Genomic DNA, 17,675 nt, shown 5'->3' on the forward strand with positions numbered 1-17,675 from the left:
CTCTGACAAGTTATCCTCACCCCCACACCCCACATACATTTATCCCTTTAAATTCCCGGTCCATTCATAGATGTTACTTCTACTTAAGAAAAGTAAATCCAGTGCCAAAACATAGCTCTTTGGTTAAAAAAGTGTTATATTCAGCAGAGGTTTAAACTCTAGCATACTAAACATGGAGTCATTAGGACTTAATGCTATTGAAATGGAAATTGAGACAGAAACCTTTCCACTTCTTATACTTCGCTTTGGAACTGGAGGAGGACAACACCAACTGTAACAGCATTAAAAAATCCTCTGGACCAACATGCCCTTTATAGCAAGTACTTGGAAGCATGAGGCACGACATAAGCTCTTACTGATGTCTTCCAGCATCCGGCAGCAAGGAAGCTGACACCCTACCAAGGGCAGCATCACAGCCTTGCTGTGCAACAGAGAAATGTTAGTAACAAAACAGAGCAACAGGGGCTGTCAAGACGGTGAACCTTCTCTCCGTCTCAGCAGATGCTCACAGCACAGCTCTCTCCAGTGGCTCAAGGCAGAGACAGTTCTTTTCCCAGGCTCTGTCCCTGTGCAGCTCCCTGGGGCATGAGAAGGTGCCCAGATCCTGGCAGCTGTTGCTGTATGCCTATGGCTCAGATCTTTGACAAGGGATTCTGGAATGAGATTTCCCTTCAAGCATAATGAGGTATTCAGTCATTAACAAAGGAGCCTTCTGGGGCAGAATTCCAGCTGCGCCTGAGATCTTTCCTGCACAAAGAGACTTTTTTTCCAGCGCACAGGTTTCGTCTGAGGAGGAGGGGAATGGATTTCTTTAAAATACCGATCCAGGGATTTTCTGCTGCAGCAGTTGAAGGTTTCTGTTTACTCTTAGACCAGGTTAGAAAATCTCTCTCTTCTCTTTCCTCCCACTTCACAGTTGCCGGTTGAGCTTCTGTGCTTGCCGCTCCTTTGCCTCGAATGCAAATTTGGTGTCCTGCAGCTGGGCAATAGCCTCCTTGGCCTCCTTCAGGTCCTGACAGATGTGTTCATACTTCTCTGCCAGCTCCCTGTTTTCTCGGCGCAGTTCCTGTACCACCTGGTTCACTTCCTCCGTCTGCTTGGTGCAGTGGATCTTTAGCTGCTCTACCTCAGAGAGCATGATCTCCATGTTCTTGACCAGTGATTCCAGTTTCTCTTTGGACATGGCGTCAGGACTGTTTCTATTCAGTCTGCCTAACCCAAACCCAAAAGGGACAAAGAAAGCCACCCTGTGTAACATGCACTGGGAAGCCTGGCACACACAGTCTTGTGGTCTCTTTTTATACTCCCTTCTGCTCATCCTCCTCCCTTCCCTTTCCTTCCCCAAAGTGTCTCTAATCGTCTTTGCTTGGTTAATCTACTTATTTTTTATTGCACTGTAGAAACCTACTGAAGGGCTGACAAACCCACAGTAACATATGTGCTGTGCAGCAAAAGCCAAGGCAGTAGTGAGACTCAATGCAACCTGCCTATAGAAAAACAAATTTCATTTGAAGAATCCTCTTAGGAAGCCCTTGCAGTGCCCATTAAAGCACAAAGAAACCTCTTCATGCCAGATGCCTACTCCAGTCTTGCACATCCAGTCCCAAGAGTGCAGCCTGACTTTTATCTTACATATATTGAGGTAAGCAAGCCTACAGAAATATATGCCAAGTATAAAGGAGAGAATTAGCCTCGGTTTCTTTTCCTCTCTCTAATCTTATATTTGGGCAAGATGGAAGGAACAAAACAAATTTCCTTTTTTTTTTCAGGAGAGGCTCTATCCAACGACTAACTCCACAACAGCCTGTACCACATCTTCTGTTGAAGGAGTTCACAATGATTGTCACAATCGGCAGTAAGCGCAGTTACTGGGACATGTACCACCTGAAGGTGGATTGTGTTCTGCTAGTGAATGCAGGCGAGAGATTTTAAATCCTGGTCCCATTCCCCTTGTGAAGTAACTTCAGTTTTATCAATAACACTGGCCCCAGAAGTTATATGCCAAATGACCTGCCAAAGGGATTCCCAAGCTACTTCCAAGCCATTGTCACGTGCTTCCTGAACACACAAAACCATCTTCCAAGACACATCTGCTATCTCAGAACAGAGTCTAGAACTGCTGCTAAACACTGCTGTGAACCCACAAGAATCAGCACTGAGACATGCCAGTCTGACAATACACTGATTACTCAGGTCACACCAGGCAGCCAGATGATCCCAGAAGCCACAAGGGATTGAGAGAATCTGGCTGACTTTCTGAAGTTTGACCCAGACTTTCTTATGTATCCAGTTAATTAATGTACTTGCCTAGACAATAAGAATCATTAATTAGCCAGGGATCTGATCTAACAATATCACCCTCGAGAACATAATTCAGCTGATATGAAGGTATTATTGTATGCAACTCTCCAGGAAAAAATCTGTGCAATTTAGCGCTGCTTGTCTGGTCAGAAGGCATAGACCACAGCAGAGACAAGAATATAGGCTTGCCCTTGGATAACCTAAAAAATAAGGACAGAAAAGGGTGTCTGTCTCCTTCCTCCCCACATCAGTTCCTCCAGGCTGAGTCTGCACCTTTTCAAAAGCGCTCAGCCTGTTCTACAGGCTCACAGAAATGCAGTCTCACTTGCCGTATAGCACATAGAGACACGAATCTGTTGCCACTATATTCAGCTCACAGAAATTACATTCCAGGGCACAGTATTGTGTAATGGCCTTCATTCCTGCATACCAATTCCTGTTCCCTTAAAATGATCCCTGGGTAAGATCATATAGTCCCATCACACACATTCAATACGAGGTTTAAAGAGAATACATGTGTTCACATGCATAGCTCCCACAAACACATTTTTTCCTCCATTTTCTTCCACAAAACATTGGGTTGTTTTCAGCTACAGAGAGTTTCAGATACTTCATCCCACAACTCATCCCCCCCTTTTCCTTGCCAGGCTCACAGAAACGAAGCTTTTTCTTCCAGGGACTTTCACATTTCCTCCAGCACTAGATGAAAACAGGGCTGGACAGTGGCCAGGCTCTGACAGTGTTCAAAGACCTGGGACTTTTCACAGCTGGAGTTTAAAAAGTCACTCACAAAACCAGTCATCCTACTGCCTCTCACACAAATGCACCAGCGAGCCCCTCTCATGCTGGCAGATGGAGCACTTTGCACCACACTATGAAATGAGCACAAAGAGCGACATCCTTCAGATGAAAAGAGAGTGGGAGAATCTAAACATAATTAGAATATGTCCTTAAGTCCTTGAAGAAACATTTGCACTGGCTGTCAGCCCAGATCCCACGTGATGCACATGACACTGGAATAGGCTGGAACATGTTGCAGCATTACAAAACAGCAGGTCTTCATTAGTGAGGAATCTTCCCTGTCTCCACAACTGTACACGCTGCACCCAAACATTTTAAATCAAGCAGAATTACAATGATGCGTGAGGGAGTGCCACAGAGGTAATTTACTTGGATATTAGTAATTGATACATCACCTCTCGCTATCTTACTCTCAAAATTACTTAAGTTGCCTTGGCTACAGATAGAATCCTGGCAACAGAAACTAGGTAAGAGACACTACTGAACAATGTAAAATGAAAACAAGGAATAGCATGAGAAGGGTTTCCAATAAAGAAAGATGGTAATCATTACTAGGCTTGGTTTGATTCAAAATATTCTTTGATGAAGTAAGAAGTAGGAATTGAAAACATGCTCATGAAAATTGCAGTAGCAAAATGATGCAAAAATCACTAGACCTAGAGAAATACAACAAGGAGACTCTAATGTGAACTGTAGTTTGTTACCTTCAGTCAATTCTGGACTCTACTGCTACAGAAGAACTGAAGGCAGAGGCAAACACCAAAGAGTAAATTCATCTCGGAAAACTGCAGAACAGCATACCTGAGAAAACAATTCAAACCACAAGAATTCAGTGTACAAACACACACAGCAAACAGCAGTGTTAGGAGCTCTGGGGAAAGAGCATGTTAGACAGAAACTGGTGACACAACAAAGCAGGGGAAAATAATAAAGCATTGCTAGGCTCTATTACATACAAGCATTGCACCACAGGAGAATGAAGTACCTTCAGTTTCTCCCTCTTTCCACACCACTGGAGGTGAAATGTAATGTTTCATTTTGGATATCTTGTTATAAAGGGATCAAAACAAATTTTGAAATTTAGACAAATCTCCAGAGGAGATGCTGATTTAAAAGAATGTGGACTTGAAAAAAAACAGTTTAGGAAGAAGGATTGAAAACTGCACAGCAAGATGTTTCTAGGACTACTTTGCAGTCATGCCCAGGTCCTCTGCGTATTCTAGGGAAGCCAACTCAGCTGGAAGAATGCTTCTGTAATTATTAAGGGCTTAACTGTGCCATCAGCATTCTGAAAAACATCAGTGATTTCTGTGCACTCAGCTGAAGGGTGCCTGTCTGGTCATTTCATAGCCATATCAAATCAGGAAAATACGGTTTTAAACCTCTCACTACAGTACACACTATGCCAAGAGAAACCACTGCTAAACCTATCAGCCCTCTCCTACATGTTCTTCCTCTATTCCACCTCTCTGTCATGCACATGGATTTGAGATAGATGAAGGCAGGAAAGACTGAGAACAAAACAGGGGAGCAACCACTGGGAACACTCACTCCTGCTTTTGTGCATGACAGGAAAATGGTAGAAAGCGGCACGGGTGGAAGTGAAACTTCTGATGCTTTCCCATAAGGGCTGGGACACATCTGACTGCGATACCACACTCAGATGTGTTGCTTTTAGTACTAGAAGCAAATGAGGCTGCCAAGCTGAAGATGCTTCATGTGAGACGTACTCGGGTTTTCTTCACGCGTCTCTGAGCCAAAGAGAATCAGTCATTCCTCTCACCCAGAGGCACACACAGGCCAAGAAAGGCAGATTTCCTAGTATGTGTATACCTCTGAGAGCCTGAGAAGGAGATGCAAAAATCATGCCCTTTAAATATCCATTTGAAAGCAGACCACAGGAATTCCAGTTTCTACCTTATATCAAAGGGGCCTTGGAACATTTTTGGAATAAATCAGTAGGCTACCTCACTCTCTGGGGATTTCTCAGCAACACAAGGGGGACAATTCATTTTCCTAGGTTTTTAAATAGGAAATAAAACCTGCAAACCTCATCAAGAATGGGTTTTAAAGTAACTGACAAAACAAACTACTTAGTGGAATAAGAAGTAAAGCTGCAAACCACACACCTCATCTTCTCAGGGACATACTTACATTGCTGTATCTATGTCTAGTTTTATCAGCCACAGATACAAGTGCCCAAGGCAATATTCACAGAACTGCAGTGGGAGAGAGCGCTTTACTGTGTCAGAGTAGCTGCTTTAAGGTTATCATCCCCAACTAGCAATGGTCACTATTTTAATGACTATTTTTTTTTTTAAATACACTCAGTGTGTCGCTAGGTCCAGTGGCAGTGTTGGAGCTCTCCACACTATTTCTTCTTGCAGCCTTTTCATCCCTGGTTTATACCCAGTGGCATGTCCAGCAGCCAGTGCAGCAGGCGCAAACTCTGCTTCACCACCTAGGAAGTCCATTTGGGTAAATGCATTACGCAAATGAACTCATTACAAGATTAAGCATAAAGAGCTCTCATCTCTATAATTATAGTAAAACCATTGGAAAAAAAAAACCGATAAAGAAAAAGCAGCACCTGGAGGCACTGACCACTCCTGTAACTAAGAGTGGGAGACATTTGTACCCAGCTGTTAAATTTGTTTCTAATAAAAGCCAAAAAAACCTTTACTATGTGTGTCAAAATACTCAGCACTCTGTAAAACATTGATATAATGATGATCTCACTCTGCAAAGCTTAAGAGACTATTGATAAAATCTGCTTTCTTATTAAAACATGAAATTTGATTTTAGCTACTATTGTAAGTATTAAGCATACCTTGGGCAATTTGGCAGAACTTGAGTTGAGCTGGATGTAAAACTACATGATTTACAAGTTTTGATCTAAAATATTGCACCAGAAGGATATTCACCCAAAATTACAATCAAAATCATTGACATAAAATATAACATGCTTCAATATTGTGAGCATCTACAGGGACATCAAAGAATACAGAGGTAATTTTTTCCATCCAGCATCCATCTACTCACCAGTCAGATCATAACATTTAAGAATTAATTTAGCATAATACAGTGCAGTAAAGAAAAATTGATACATTTAACAGAGTTATCCTAGAGCTTTCTTGCTAAGAAACCAACTGGGTAGTATAAATACCAAAGAGAGAGCTTGCTTATACAAACTCAAAAAAAAAACCCAACCTACTAGTATTGTTACCATCTAAGAAGAAAAAGAAACTGATGCCTCATACCATAAAATTATTGAAAATGTGTGGTTAAAAAAACTTCTGAAGTCCAACGAAGTGTTGAAACTTCAGATAAATCATTATTTTTAAGTGTGAAGAATGTTTCATAATAGAATCTGTTTTAAAGTAAAAACATTGTTTCATTCAGTGTCAAATCGGAAACTTTCCAAAGCCACTCCAAACAGTTCTGCTGGAAGACATCCTCCATCCCACCTAGCCAATCTTCTGGTAAGGACATTATACAGGAGATCTCTTGGGTACCAACATGGGGCTGTCCCAGGGGATTTCATCCCCACATCAGGTTCGTTGTCTTGTGCCCTGTCTGGAGGCCTTCGCTGCTCAATCACCACATTACCTGAAGCCAACACTGTGAGAAGAGAGGGTAAAGAGGAAGGAACCACCTTCCCTCATCCCTCAGTGAAGCAGGGGGGCAGCCAGCATCTCCAAAGCCTGCAAGGGCAGATCAAATGTACAGCAGTTAAATGTAACTCAGTGAGCAGCGTGCCCTGACATGGAATTAGACTTGACCAAAAGGTTTAGCGGTAGTACCAGGCATCAAACAAACGTCACCAAAGGGGCAGTTAGTTATCCAACACTGCTAAAGCTGCTATGGCATTTCAGTCAAGAGAGTGCTGCTGGAGTTTTGCAGTAACCGGCCAGCTTCCCTCAAACACCAGGATCTCATCCACAGGCAGAGGGAAAGGAATAATAGCCAATGGTTTGTCTAACGTGTATTCCCACGCCATGCTGAACTAAGGGCTGCTGGAAAGGAAGGGAAAGAGCAAAAAACAATTACTCATGATCAAAACTTTATAGAGGGGCAATCAAACACATATTTTATTTCTTAATTTGCAAGTAACTAAGCTTGGAAACATTCTTTCATTTGCTGTTGTGTGAAAGCTGGTGAAGGGGCTGGAGAACAAGTCTTACGAGGAGCGACTGAGAAAGCTGGGGTTGTTTAGCCTGGAGAAGAGGAGGCTGAGGGGAGACCTCATTTCTCTCTACAACTACCTGAAGGGAGGTTGTGGAGAGGAGGGAGCTGGCCTCTTCTCCCAAGTGACAGGGGACAGGACAAGAGGGAATGGCCTCAAGCTCCACCAGGGGAGGTTCAGGCTCGACATAAGGAAAAAATTCTTTACTGAAAGGGTCATTAGGCAATGGAACGGTCTGCCCAGGGAGGTGGTTGACTCGCCTTCCCTGGAGGTGTTCAAGGTGTGTGTGGATGAGGTACTGAGGGGCATGGTTTAGAGACTGGTGGGAATGGTTGGACCTGATGATCCAGTGGGTCTCTTCCAACCTGGTGATTCTATGATTCTATGATTTGTCCTAAAGACCAAGTTTCCATCTAGCCAGAATATGCAGTCTTCAGGAAAACAAGCAAATGAAAATCCCCGTACAGTTACTATTGTTCAGCACATATCAATCAAATACTGTTTCAAGAAAAGTTGCGCATTGTTTATTACCAGGACATGAGGTCATGTAATCCAGTACTGTAACCACACTACACCAAATAAATTGGCAGTAGCACAGATCTCAGTAATCACTGAGAAGTCTGATCTGGTGAGAAGGAAGGTGGTTTTTAGTTCTAGATACACATGAACAAATTTTCACAGCTCTTTTGGTTCAGGATGTCAAAGTCTTTTACAATGATTATTTGGACATTACATTTAAAATTCTCCCTACCTGGCTAAACAGACCTCCAAAAAACAGTTCAAGAACTTATCATTTTTCTGCAGTTTCTCTTCACTATCTATTGTATATTTAAGAATGTCACCCTGCAACATCCAAATATTTGAAGGAATTTTAACTTTTACTTTTCATGGACTATAGGCTTTACAGCAATATATAAATATGACCCAATGCTCTTTGGGAAGCCTCAGAGTCTCTAACATGGAAACACTGAAGGTGAAAGCACTTCCTCAAAAAGGATGCTTTTTAACTGTGGGAGATCCATGATAGAGGCAAGCTCTTGCCCAGACCTACCTAGAAACAGTTTAATTTAAATTGTGATATAAATGAAGGCTAGCTTCCCAGATGACTGTCCTCCTACTAGCTTGTCATGAGATATGTGCCTTAGCAAATCCTGAACAAACACAAAAGCACTAAACTTTACCAGGGCAACGAGCAGAATCTTCTCAGTGTTGTATCCCTTGCTCCCTGTCACATAAACAGCCTTGACTATCTTTAAGAAGATTAAGTACACAACAGCTTCATCTCCACAGGAAGTGGGATTAAAAGGTTTATTGCTACTATGACAACAGCCAAGTTCTGCTGTTCTCAAAATAGTTTTGAAACCTTAGCAGTGACTGGAAGTGCGTACATGCCTCTCCTACAGGATTCATCGTGTACTAAATACAGTCCTTCAAAAGGAAACCATATTTCATAACAGTCTACTTTTTTTTAAGTGTATATTTTTATCATGCTCTTTAATCCCTTGTTACGAGCACTAAGAATAGAAAGCGGTAAAAAAGGCACTGTGCTGCCACGTGTCTGTGATTACAGCTTTAGAAGTGATTATTGCTGGGAGCCGGCTGCAGACCCCAGGACAGGCACTGCTCTCTCACTTCTGCTCCAAGGCAGAGTTGCGTTTTTGCCCCACAGACAGTAATTGAGCCTCCTGCTGAAACAAAGCACACTGGGGACTCACCAGCCCCTCTAGCTGCTCTGTGATGCCAGACACCAGCCACTTCTGGTCTTACAAATCTCCCGCTTGACACCCGCAGGTATTCTTTTGTATCTAAGCCTAAATTACTTCCACATAGGTAACAACTGCAAATGGAATTTGTCACACAGTTTGCTACCAAACAGTTAAGTTTGTGCCCAGGGCAAAGTCTGCCAATAACTAGATAGTAACAAGATATTCATTATTTAGGTATGCTACTGTATCAGTTGTTAGCATGTTATTGTAGAGGATGACTAAATAAACTATTGATTCAATCGGATATGCAGTTGTTAACATTTGATGAACACCCAGCTGTGTTCTTAGGCATTCTCAAAGGCTTGTAGTGACAGGACTAGGAGGAATGGTTATAAACCGGAGAGGGGAATATTTAGACTAGACGTAAGGAGGAATTTCTTCACTATGAGGATGGTGAGGCGCTGGCACAGGTTGCCAAAGGATGTTGTGGCTGCTCCATCCCTGGAGGTGTTGAAGGCCAGGTTGGATGGGACCTTGGGAAGCCTGGTCTGGTGGGAGGTGTCCCTGTCCGTGGCAGGGGGTTGGAACAAGTTGATCTTTAAGGTCCCTCCCAACCCAAAATATTTTATGATTCTATGATTCTCCAAGTACGTTCACCCTGACTTGTACAATAAAAACAGTAAGAAGCACAATGCTTAATTCTGCAAGCAGCACCACCCAGACGAAAGGAGGTAATCCTTATCTAGAACTACTGAAAACAGAAAATTAACATGAACACAAAAGTCTATGTTACTCCAGTCAGTTTAGATTAAAAGCATATTTCAAAACAAAGAAAAAGCAAATCTAATCAAATTACATTGGTAGTATCTGTCAGTGTCTCTTGCTGCCAAGCTAAAATCGCCTTCCTGCAGAAAATGGGGCTTTAAGAAGAAAAGAACCAAATTTAGGTTGTAAAATTCAGAAGTGACCAGTTGCTTCTTTATCCAAAACCCAGTTCTGTTGGGTCCTGTAGGTGGAAGCTGGTTCTTTTCCATATAGAGTTCACAAATTCCTGGTATTTACAGACCAGAAATTGGCCTTAAACATACTCTTAATTATGATTTCTCAGTAATTTAAAAGTACCTAGCAGTGACTGCTACAAACCAAACTGAATTTTCTATGAGAGCTGATGCTGTCAATAAAAGAAACTTATTTAGTGATCCACAAAAGATTACATAAAAAATGGAATGAAAACAAAAATGTAATTAAATTAGAATATTAGAATCACATCTCCAAGCTCAGTATTTAACCTCAGTAAGATGAACTACTACTAAGATGGAAGCTCAAATTAGGTCCTGAGTCTCACTTTCAGAAATTTAGCTACTAGTTCCAAAAATTATTTATATTCTGAAAATATTTCATTATATCACACTTCAGAACTAGACTGGAATTAAGAAATCTGTATATTCTGGTGCAGTTTTGTGGCCCTGCACTGGATTCATTCCAGGACATCCAGTCTTTTTTGTACTGGGGAGCCCACAATTGGACACAGGACTCTAGATGTGACTTAACTAGTGCTGAGCAGAGAGGAAGAATCATCTCCTCTGACCTGCTGGCAACACTCCTGATGTAGCCCAGGATGCTGCTGGCCTTCTTTGCTATAAGGCTGCATTGCTGGTTCACGGTCATCTTGGTGTCCACTAAAAACCCAAGGTCCCTCTCTGCAGATCTGCTTTCCAGCTGGTCAGACCCCAGTATGTACTGGCGCCTGGGGTTACTCCTCCGCAGATGCAGAACTTTGAACGTCATGAGATTCCCTTTCTGCTTGGTTCACCAGCCTGTTGAGGTTCCTCCAAATGGCATCATAACCATTCATCTACCAGTCACTCCTTCCATTTTCTGTTACCACCGAACTTGCTGAGGGTGCACTCCCTTTTGTCATCCAGATAATGAAGATTTTCAACAGTATTGACCCTGTGTTGAGTTCTGGGGTACACCACTAGTAGTCACTCGTCTCCAACTGGATTGAGGGTGCTAATCCACTTACCTAACCCATACTTTGCCTGCTTGTCTATGATGATATTATCGGAGACAGTGCCAAAAGCTTTACAAAAGTTGAAGTAAACATCACCACCCGCCTTCCTCTCATCCAACAAGCCAGCAACCACATTGTAAAAGGCAGTGAGGTTGCTCAACCATGATTTCTTCTCCGTAGATCTATGTTAACTACTCTCAATCACACTTCTGTCCTTCATGTGTTTGGAAGTGTTTTCCAGGATTATTTTCCCTGACAGGTTCCCAGGGAATGGGGTGAGGTCTGACTCCCAGCTGCCAGAACCATTCCAAGACAATTGAAAGTGGCCTTGCAATGACATCAGCCAGGTCCCTCAGCATGAGGGCAACCTGTCAGGCCTCAGACTTAGGTGCATCTAATTTGTTTACAATGCTCCCTAGACTGGCCTCTTCTACCAAGGGCAAGTCTACCTGTTTTCAGACTTTTCCTCTAGTCTCAGAGGTATGGGATTCCTTAAGGCCAGTCTTACCAATAAAGGCTGAGGTAAGTAAAACATCAAGTACTAGAGCCTTCTCCATGCCACTGTCATGAGTTCTCACACTCCTATCAGCAGGCAGGTGCATCTTTTTTCCCCTAGTTTCTCTTTTGCTGTTATATAGTTGTAGAAACCTTTCCTCTTGCCCTTAACATACCCTTCCAAATTTAACTCCAGTACAGCTTTGCCTTTCGTAGCTCTATCCCTGCAAGATCAGAAAGCAACTCTATACACCATTTGAGTCATCTGCCCCTGCCTCCCCCTCTTCTACACTGTTTCAGTTCAGGCAGGAGCTCCTTGATCATGCATGCAGGATTCCTACCACCTGTGCTTGCCTTTCTACTTGTCAGGGTGGACACTTCTTTAGGTCCTCTATGCAGACAAGTAGATCTCCCAAAGAAACATCTTCAATAGCAGCCAGTCATCTCAGACAAATCTGAACTTTGCAGTGAATACTTCACCAGAACAAAACCAAAAAATGCTGCTAAGAAAAAGCCTTTTCACCTGTATTGATATGAAACCAACACCAAAACGACAATATGCACCACTGTTCATGAAGTGTTTTCTTTCTGAGCATCCTACACAACCTTCTTCAGTAACATGGATCTTCATTGTGCCAGCTGGCATTTTGAGTAGTGTCTCATATCAGTTTTTTATGCCTTAATTATACCTCATGAGTGCTTTTGCAACAGGCTTTGACAAACTCTTTAAAAGAAAGTATTTCTACAGAAAACTCTTTGAAGTTATTCCTCTGGGAAATAAAGCATCTACTTAAGTGTCTTAAGACAGGAATCTTACTCATTAAATGTTGAATAAAAATAGCTACAGTGTTTAGGTCTCCAACAGCTTTAAGTGATGGCTTGAAAATAATACTGTGAAGGCAAGTCACGTCAGGATCCATGCAATTTTTATTTTAATAGTTAGACAAATACAAGAAAATTCGCAATAATTTATATAAAAAAAAATGTATCTTATCAAGAACCAGAAAGGTGTTTAAAAAATGTTCACATTCAATTCAGACTACGTACAAACCAGTGTTTGTAAAAAAGAAAACAGCCAATGCTTTGAGTGTAAAAGAATTCCATTCTAGTTCACGTTTCAGCTCTCCCAATCACCAAGTTACCACTGAGATGCAATCACAGCGCCAATGTTCCACAGTCTATTAAACTCATTTCAACAGCATTGCCAGAAGTACTTTTTTTTAAATAATGCATTCTGAGAAGTTTCTTCATACAGTACCGTCCACCAAAAATGTAGTCCTGCACATTTAATCCTTGACTACACTAGTTGGAGAACAGTTGCCATCTACAGGTCCAGAGTGCATATAATACATATCTACCTCTCAATAGGTACACACACATATATATACACACACACACACATATATATATATATCTCCAAGAAGCACCAGTCTCCTATGCCTGAAATAGGGTCTACTTTGCACATTGAGAACAGCCATTTTTAGTGGAGCACAGCCCTTGATTATTTGACTCAAAGAAGTCATCATGTGCTCAGTCACAATTATTCTGAATGTGCTGCATAACAATTTGATATCTTCAAGACCCAGATCACACAGATGACATTTGAATTTGACTACCACCATAATAACCATACATAGATATGACAGTGTCATACACCTTTGCTGTAAGAACTCCTTTTGCTCAGGATTAGATTCCTCAGCCTTAAAAATGAAGAAATGGAAGTGGTTGGGTTTTACGCAAATCTGTAACTCAGCATTATGTTTCCTCAATAATTTAATCTGAAGCTTAGCCAAAGGAGACTAACAATAAATTAAAACCTCAGGATAGCAGAAGCAGCTCTAGAGAGCGGAAGACTGGCAACTTAGTGTTTGAAGACGCTGAGGTCTTTCTTGGGTTGTACATCTAACGCCCATTCAAGTACCTGGAAAGGCTTTTGTGTATTTCTGCAGATTCTAAAGCAACTCTTCACGGAGCTAGTGCTCCCATAGTGCATATTTAAACAAACAAACAAAAAAAAACAACAAAAAAGATAACTGCTGCATTTAAGTAACAACTAACTGAGAGTTGGCTCAGATCTGCAAATAGATCTGAATTTCAGGTTGAATTTCTCTTAAGGGAACCTGTTCTAGACAATGGAACAACAGTTAGGATGCCCAATAAAACAGACAAGGGAGTTTTCTTAGATCCAATGCTCAGGAAAAGGACAAGTCACAATAGTATAAAACCAACTCTAAGTCTTGTAAAAAAACTGCAAAAAAAACCAAAACAAAAAAACCCCCAATCCTCTAAGTCAAGTGCCACTGCAGAAAATACAGAACAGTGACTTAAGCCAGAAAAGACAAGCAAGTTTGACTTGAGAAGTAAGTGTGAGCAGTTTTGATATGATTACTTTATTAATGTTATCCACAACAAATCAGCACATAAATGAGATGAATAAAATACTTTAGAGGAGACAACATATTTTATGCAAATGTAAACGCTAACACTACAGTTAGCAAGTCATACTAGAAAAGGGACATACACTTCCAAAGATAATTAAAGTAAGCCTTTCTTGGTTTCAAAGCAGAGTGATATATCACAGCCTTTCTTCCCTTACTTGGGCAACGGTTGCTGAGCATCTGCGATGTCTCAGCCTTTTGAGTCTACAGGCACTAGAACAAAGCCCCAGAAAAAGAGTAAGAGGAGTTTGCATCAGCATTTTGACAGTTGTTCTACTTGGCAAAGACTCCAGGATCAAGATGTACGTAAAATGGAATGCCCATCAGTAGTATCTGCTCGCTACTCCTCCCTCACATAAAAAAAGACTTTGTACAGAGTTAGAGCCAAGGGCAAAAATAACTTAATCTCACACAAGACTCATTTCCAAGTAATTATTCATAAACAAGTTCTTCCAAATGAACAAGAAAATAGAGTTTGGAAGTTTTAAGGTTAGAATTCTTTTTCTTGTGAGAAGTTCAGAATCTCACATCTTCTTTTCAGTGACTTTGAGTTGTCTTTCATGTCTCTGGTCTTCTGTTCCTCACAGGACAGGCTGTTAAAGTGAAGAGGGCCACAAATTTTGCTCCCTGGTAATATTAAGTAATGTATCACCTAACTTAAGTATCCCCACCAATAAAGATACTGCGTGGAAAAAAAAACCCTGCCCAACCTGAGGTGTTAATACAATTGACTGACCAGTACTGGTCAACAGAACTGTAAACCACATTTGTGAAGAGAAAAATTTCAGTGATGCATAAAGCACTACTAATAGCTATTTAACCTCCTGATCTGGCAAACTAAACTCCATCTGGGATTGTTGCAAATGTCTACTTATTTCATAAGAATTTCAATAAAAGGAATATATATGAACGATGCAGTCCATGCTGTTAGTGACTGTTCTCAAACACAGGGTTTGAAATGGTTTTCTAGCAAAATGATTTGCAAGAGCACAAAGAGTAAGTCCTGAAATTGCTTTTTCATGTAGTTTATTAACCTTTTAGGATCCAAGATCCAAATGAGGACCTTATGATCCACTAAGGCCAAATAATTCAGTCTAAGCAGCTACATAAACTGGAGCAGATGTACAGAAGGTGCACTCCATGCTTGAGGATACAAAGTGCTGAAACAGAGGAGGCTCTAGTTCCAGTGTGGAAAAAAACAACAAAAAAAAAGCTTTTAAATTTACTACACTGAGCACACTGAGGCACAGAGGCTATGAAGTTGTGGAGCACTCTTAGAGTGACGGTACCTTCTCCCTTTGTTGAATTGCTACAAAGTCCTTTCTTGTTACAAAGCAGAGTCAGGACTCCACTGTCAAAAAAACACTGCAGAAGAAGCCTGAATTGTGTTTTCTCTCTTCATGCAGCTACAGGGACAAGTTGTTCCATGTTATTTGTCAGCTTGCTCTGTTAACATCAAGGAAGTCCTGAGCACCCTTAATGCTGTGAAAATAATCAACCCGTGATAAGAGATCACATAGCTGGTGGAAGCATTAGCAATTTTCACACAGGTGGTCCTTACCAGAGGTATGTATATCAGATTACCTCTGACATAACAGCACCCGGTTTAGACTGGCCATCACGAAGAAGCCACTTTTATACAGGCAAATTCATATGGTGCCCATTGCAGCAGTTGTCTCAGGACAAAAAAAACCCCAAAATGTTGGAGGAAGTTGAAATGATTCAAGCTTGGAATCTTGAGTATTAAAGTTCAGTCTCACTTGAGGACTGAGGGAAAAACATTTTTTTCCTCCTCCCAGATTTGCTACAAATATCCATAGATTAACAGCATCAAGCATGCTAGATGTAAAACTGATGGAATGCTAGCTGGTCCATAAAAGGCTGCACCAAGTTGTCCGTAGCAAAGTAAAAAACTAGCCCAAAGGTTATGGAGATTGGAAGCGCTGGTAAGGCTTTCTTAAAGATGGCAAGAAGCAGAAGTGTAAGGCACAGACCCTGAGGGGAAGAAAAACAAACAAAACCATAGGGAGAAATTAGGGTACTCTGACAAGCAAAAGATTAAAGTATATATGTAAACACTAACCCCACAGAAATACAGGAAACAGTTAATGCATTCCAAAACTAAAGGCATAAGTGGTGGATGTACAGCCAATGAAAACCACAGCTGAATCCCTCATCAGTTTTCAGTCAGGCCACCAAATAAACAAATTCCAAAGAGAAAAAACAGGAGCAATTACACAACTTTGTCCCTGATGAACAACAGAAACTATCCCTATTATCATATTAGATTATACTCACAATTAATATGGCTACAAAACACGCTAAAGTTGTATTCCAGTCCCCACTTGCCGTTGCAGAGGCTTTACCAACAAGGACGCTGTAGAAAATGAAGTCTCCTAAACCTAACTTTACTCCTCCTGCAAAAGGGAATATATGGCAGCATTAAGAATCAGACAATACTAATACATATCATCAACTCTCAGAAAAGAACAGAGATTTATATTAAGTATCAACAAGACTAGCTAATAACAACATTTTATTTTCAAAATTAATAGCACTCTCAAGTCAAGCAATCTCTTGTAAAAGAAGATGGCTCAGGAAATCACATCACTCAATTAATTCATCTTATAATTACAATTTTTATGTATTCCTAGACTCCTGTACATATGTGCTGGTTTTGGCAGGAATAGAATTCATTCTCTTCCTACTAGCTAGCATGGTGCTATGTTTTGTATTTGTGCTGAAAATAGTATTGATAAGATAGGGATGTTTTAGTTACTGCAATGAAGTGCATATATGAAGTCAAGGCCTTTTCTGTTTCTCACACTACCCTGCAGTGAGGAGGCTGGGGGTGCAAAAGAAGTTAAGTTGGGAGGGGACACAGCTGAATCAGATGACCCCAAATGACCAAAGGGGTATTCCATACCACACAATGCCGTGCTCAGTAGTAACAACTCGGAGAAGAGGGACACTGAGTGTCCTCCCAAGTTACCTATAGCATGATGGAGCCCCACTTTCCTGGAGATGGTTGTACCTCTGCCTGCTTATCGGGAGCAGTGACCAAATTCCTTGTTTTGCTTTGATTGCATGTGTGGCTTTTGATTTACCAATTAAACTGTCTTTATTTCAACCCATGAGTTTCCCCTCACTCTTATCCTCCTGAATCTCTCCCACAGAGATGCAGGAGGAGCAAGCAAGCAAGCAGCAGCGTGGTGCTTAGTTGCTGGCTGGGGTTAAACCACAACACAAAATACATACAAATTCAGATATTTATAATTACATTTGTTGGGAGCGTATCCACTTCTGGTTGTCATGTCATATTTGACAAAATACTGAAATACAAGTCCTGGCCAAAGGCGGGGAGGAAACAAGTCACTTGCAGACAATGTTTTATTTGCCAATTAAAAACATACAGCCAGCAAAATATTCCACTGTCCTTACAATTTTCCTATCCAATTCTAAAAAGCACGTGTGTAATTACAGAACACATCACAGAGGCAAAACCCCAACATATTTAGTCCAAGATGCTAGGAAAACACATGAGTTAATGTCTTGTTCTTTTAAACAGGAATTACCACCAAAGCAACAACTCTGGGAGCATAATACTCAATACTGCAAACAAAATAATGAAGACTTCCTGAATGTCAGTTCAGTTTCTGAGCATTCAGTCCAAGATATTAAGTCAGAGAGGCCAAGATGAGGCCAACAGATGTTTTCATTTGGCCTGTCGTTTA

General features: G+C 41.2%; 2 protein-coding genes across 7 annotated transcripts in view; both read right to left on the reverse strand.

Moving 5' to 3' along the window:
- Window positions 1-3,841, reverse strand: part of PAPLN (papilin, proteoglycan like sulfated glycoprotein) — a 65,150-nt gene extending 61,309 nt beyond the window's left edge. The window contains exon 1 of the mRNA XM_069858212.1: window positions 3,807-3,841. The gene's annotated coding sequence lies outside the window, so the exon portion shown is untranslated. The remainder of the gene's footprint in view (window positions 1-3,806) is intronic.
- The window catches only part of PSEN1 (presenilin 1), a 175,169-nt gene that overhangs the window by 136,448 nt on the left and 21,046 nt on the right, over window positions 1-17,675 (reverse strand). For 5 of the 6 annotated variants that reach the window (XM_069858296.1, XM_069858292.1, XM_069858297.1 and 2 more), the window contains 2 exons: window positions 16,240-16,358; window positions 12,413-15,936 (listed from right to left, as the gene is read on the reverse strand). In XM_069858296.1, coding sequence (XP_069714397.1) covers window positions 15,781-15,936; window positions 16,240-16,358 — 275 coding nt within the window. In that variant the 3' untranslated portion in view covers window positions 12,413-15,780. Of the gene's footprint in view, window positions 1-12,412; window positions 15,937-16,239; window positions 16,359-17,675 lie in introns of those variants that run through there. The other variant, XR_011337534.1, reaches the window with a different exon arrangement.

Source organism: Phaenicophaeus curvirostris, chromosome 5 (assembly GCF_032191515.1).
Source record: "Phaenicophaeus curvirostris isolate KB17595 chromosome 5, BPBGC_Pcur_1.0, whole genome shotgun sequence".
NCBI classification, from domain to species: Eukaryota; Metazoa; Chordata; class Aves; order Cuculiformes; family Cuculidae; genus Phaenicophaeus; species Phaenicophaeus curvirostris.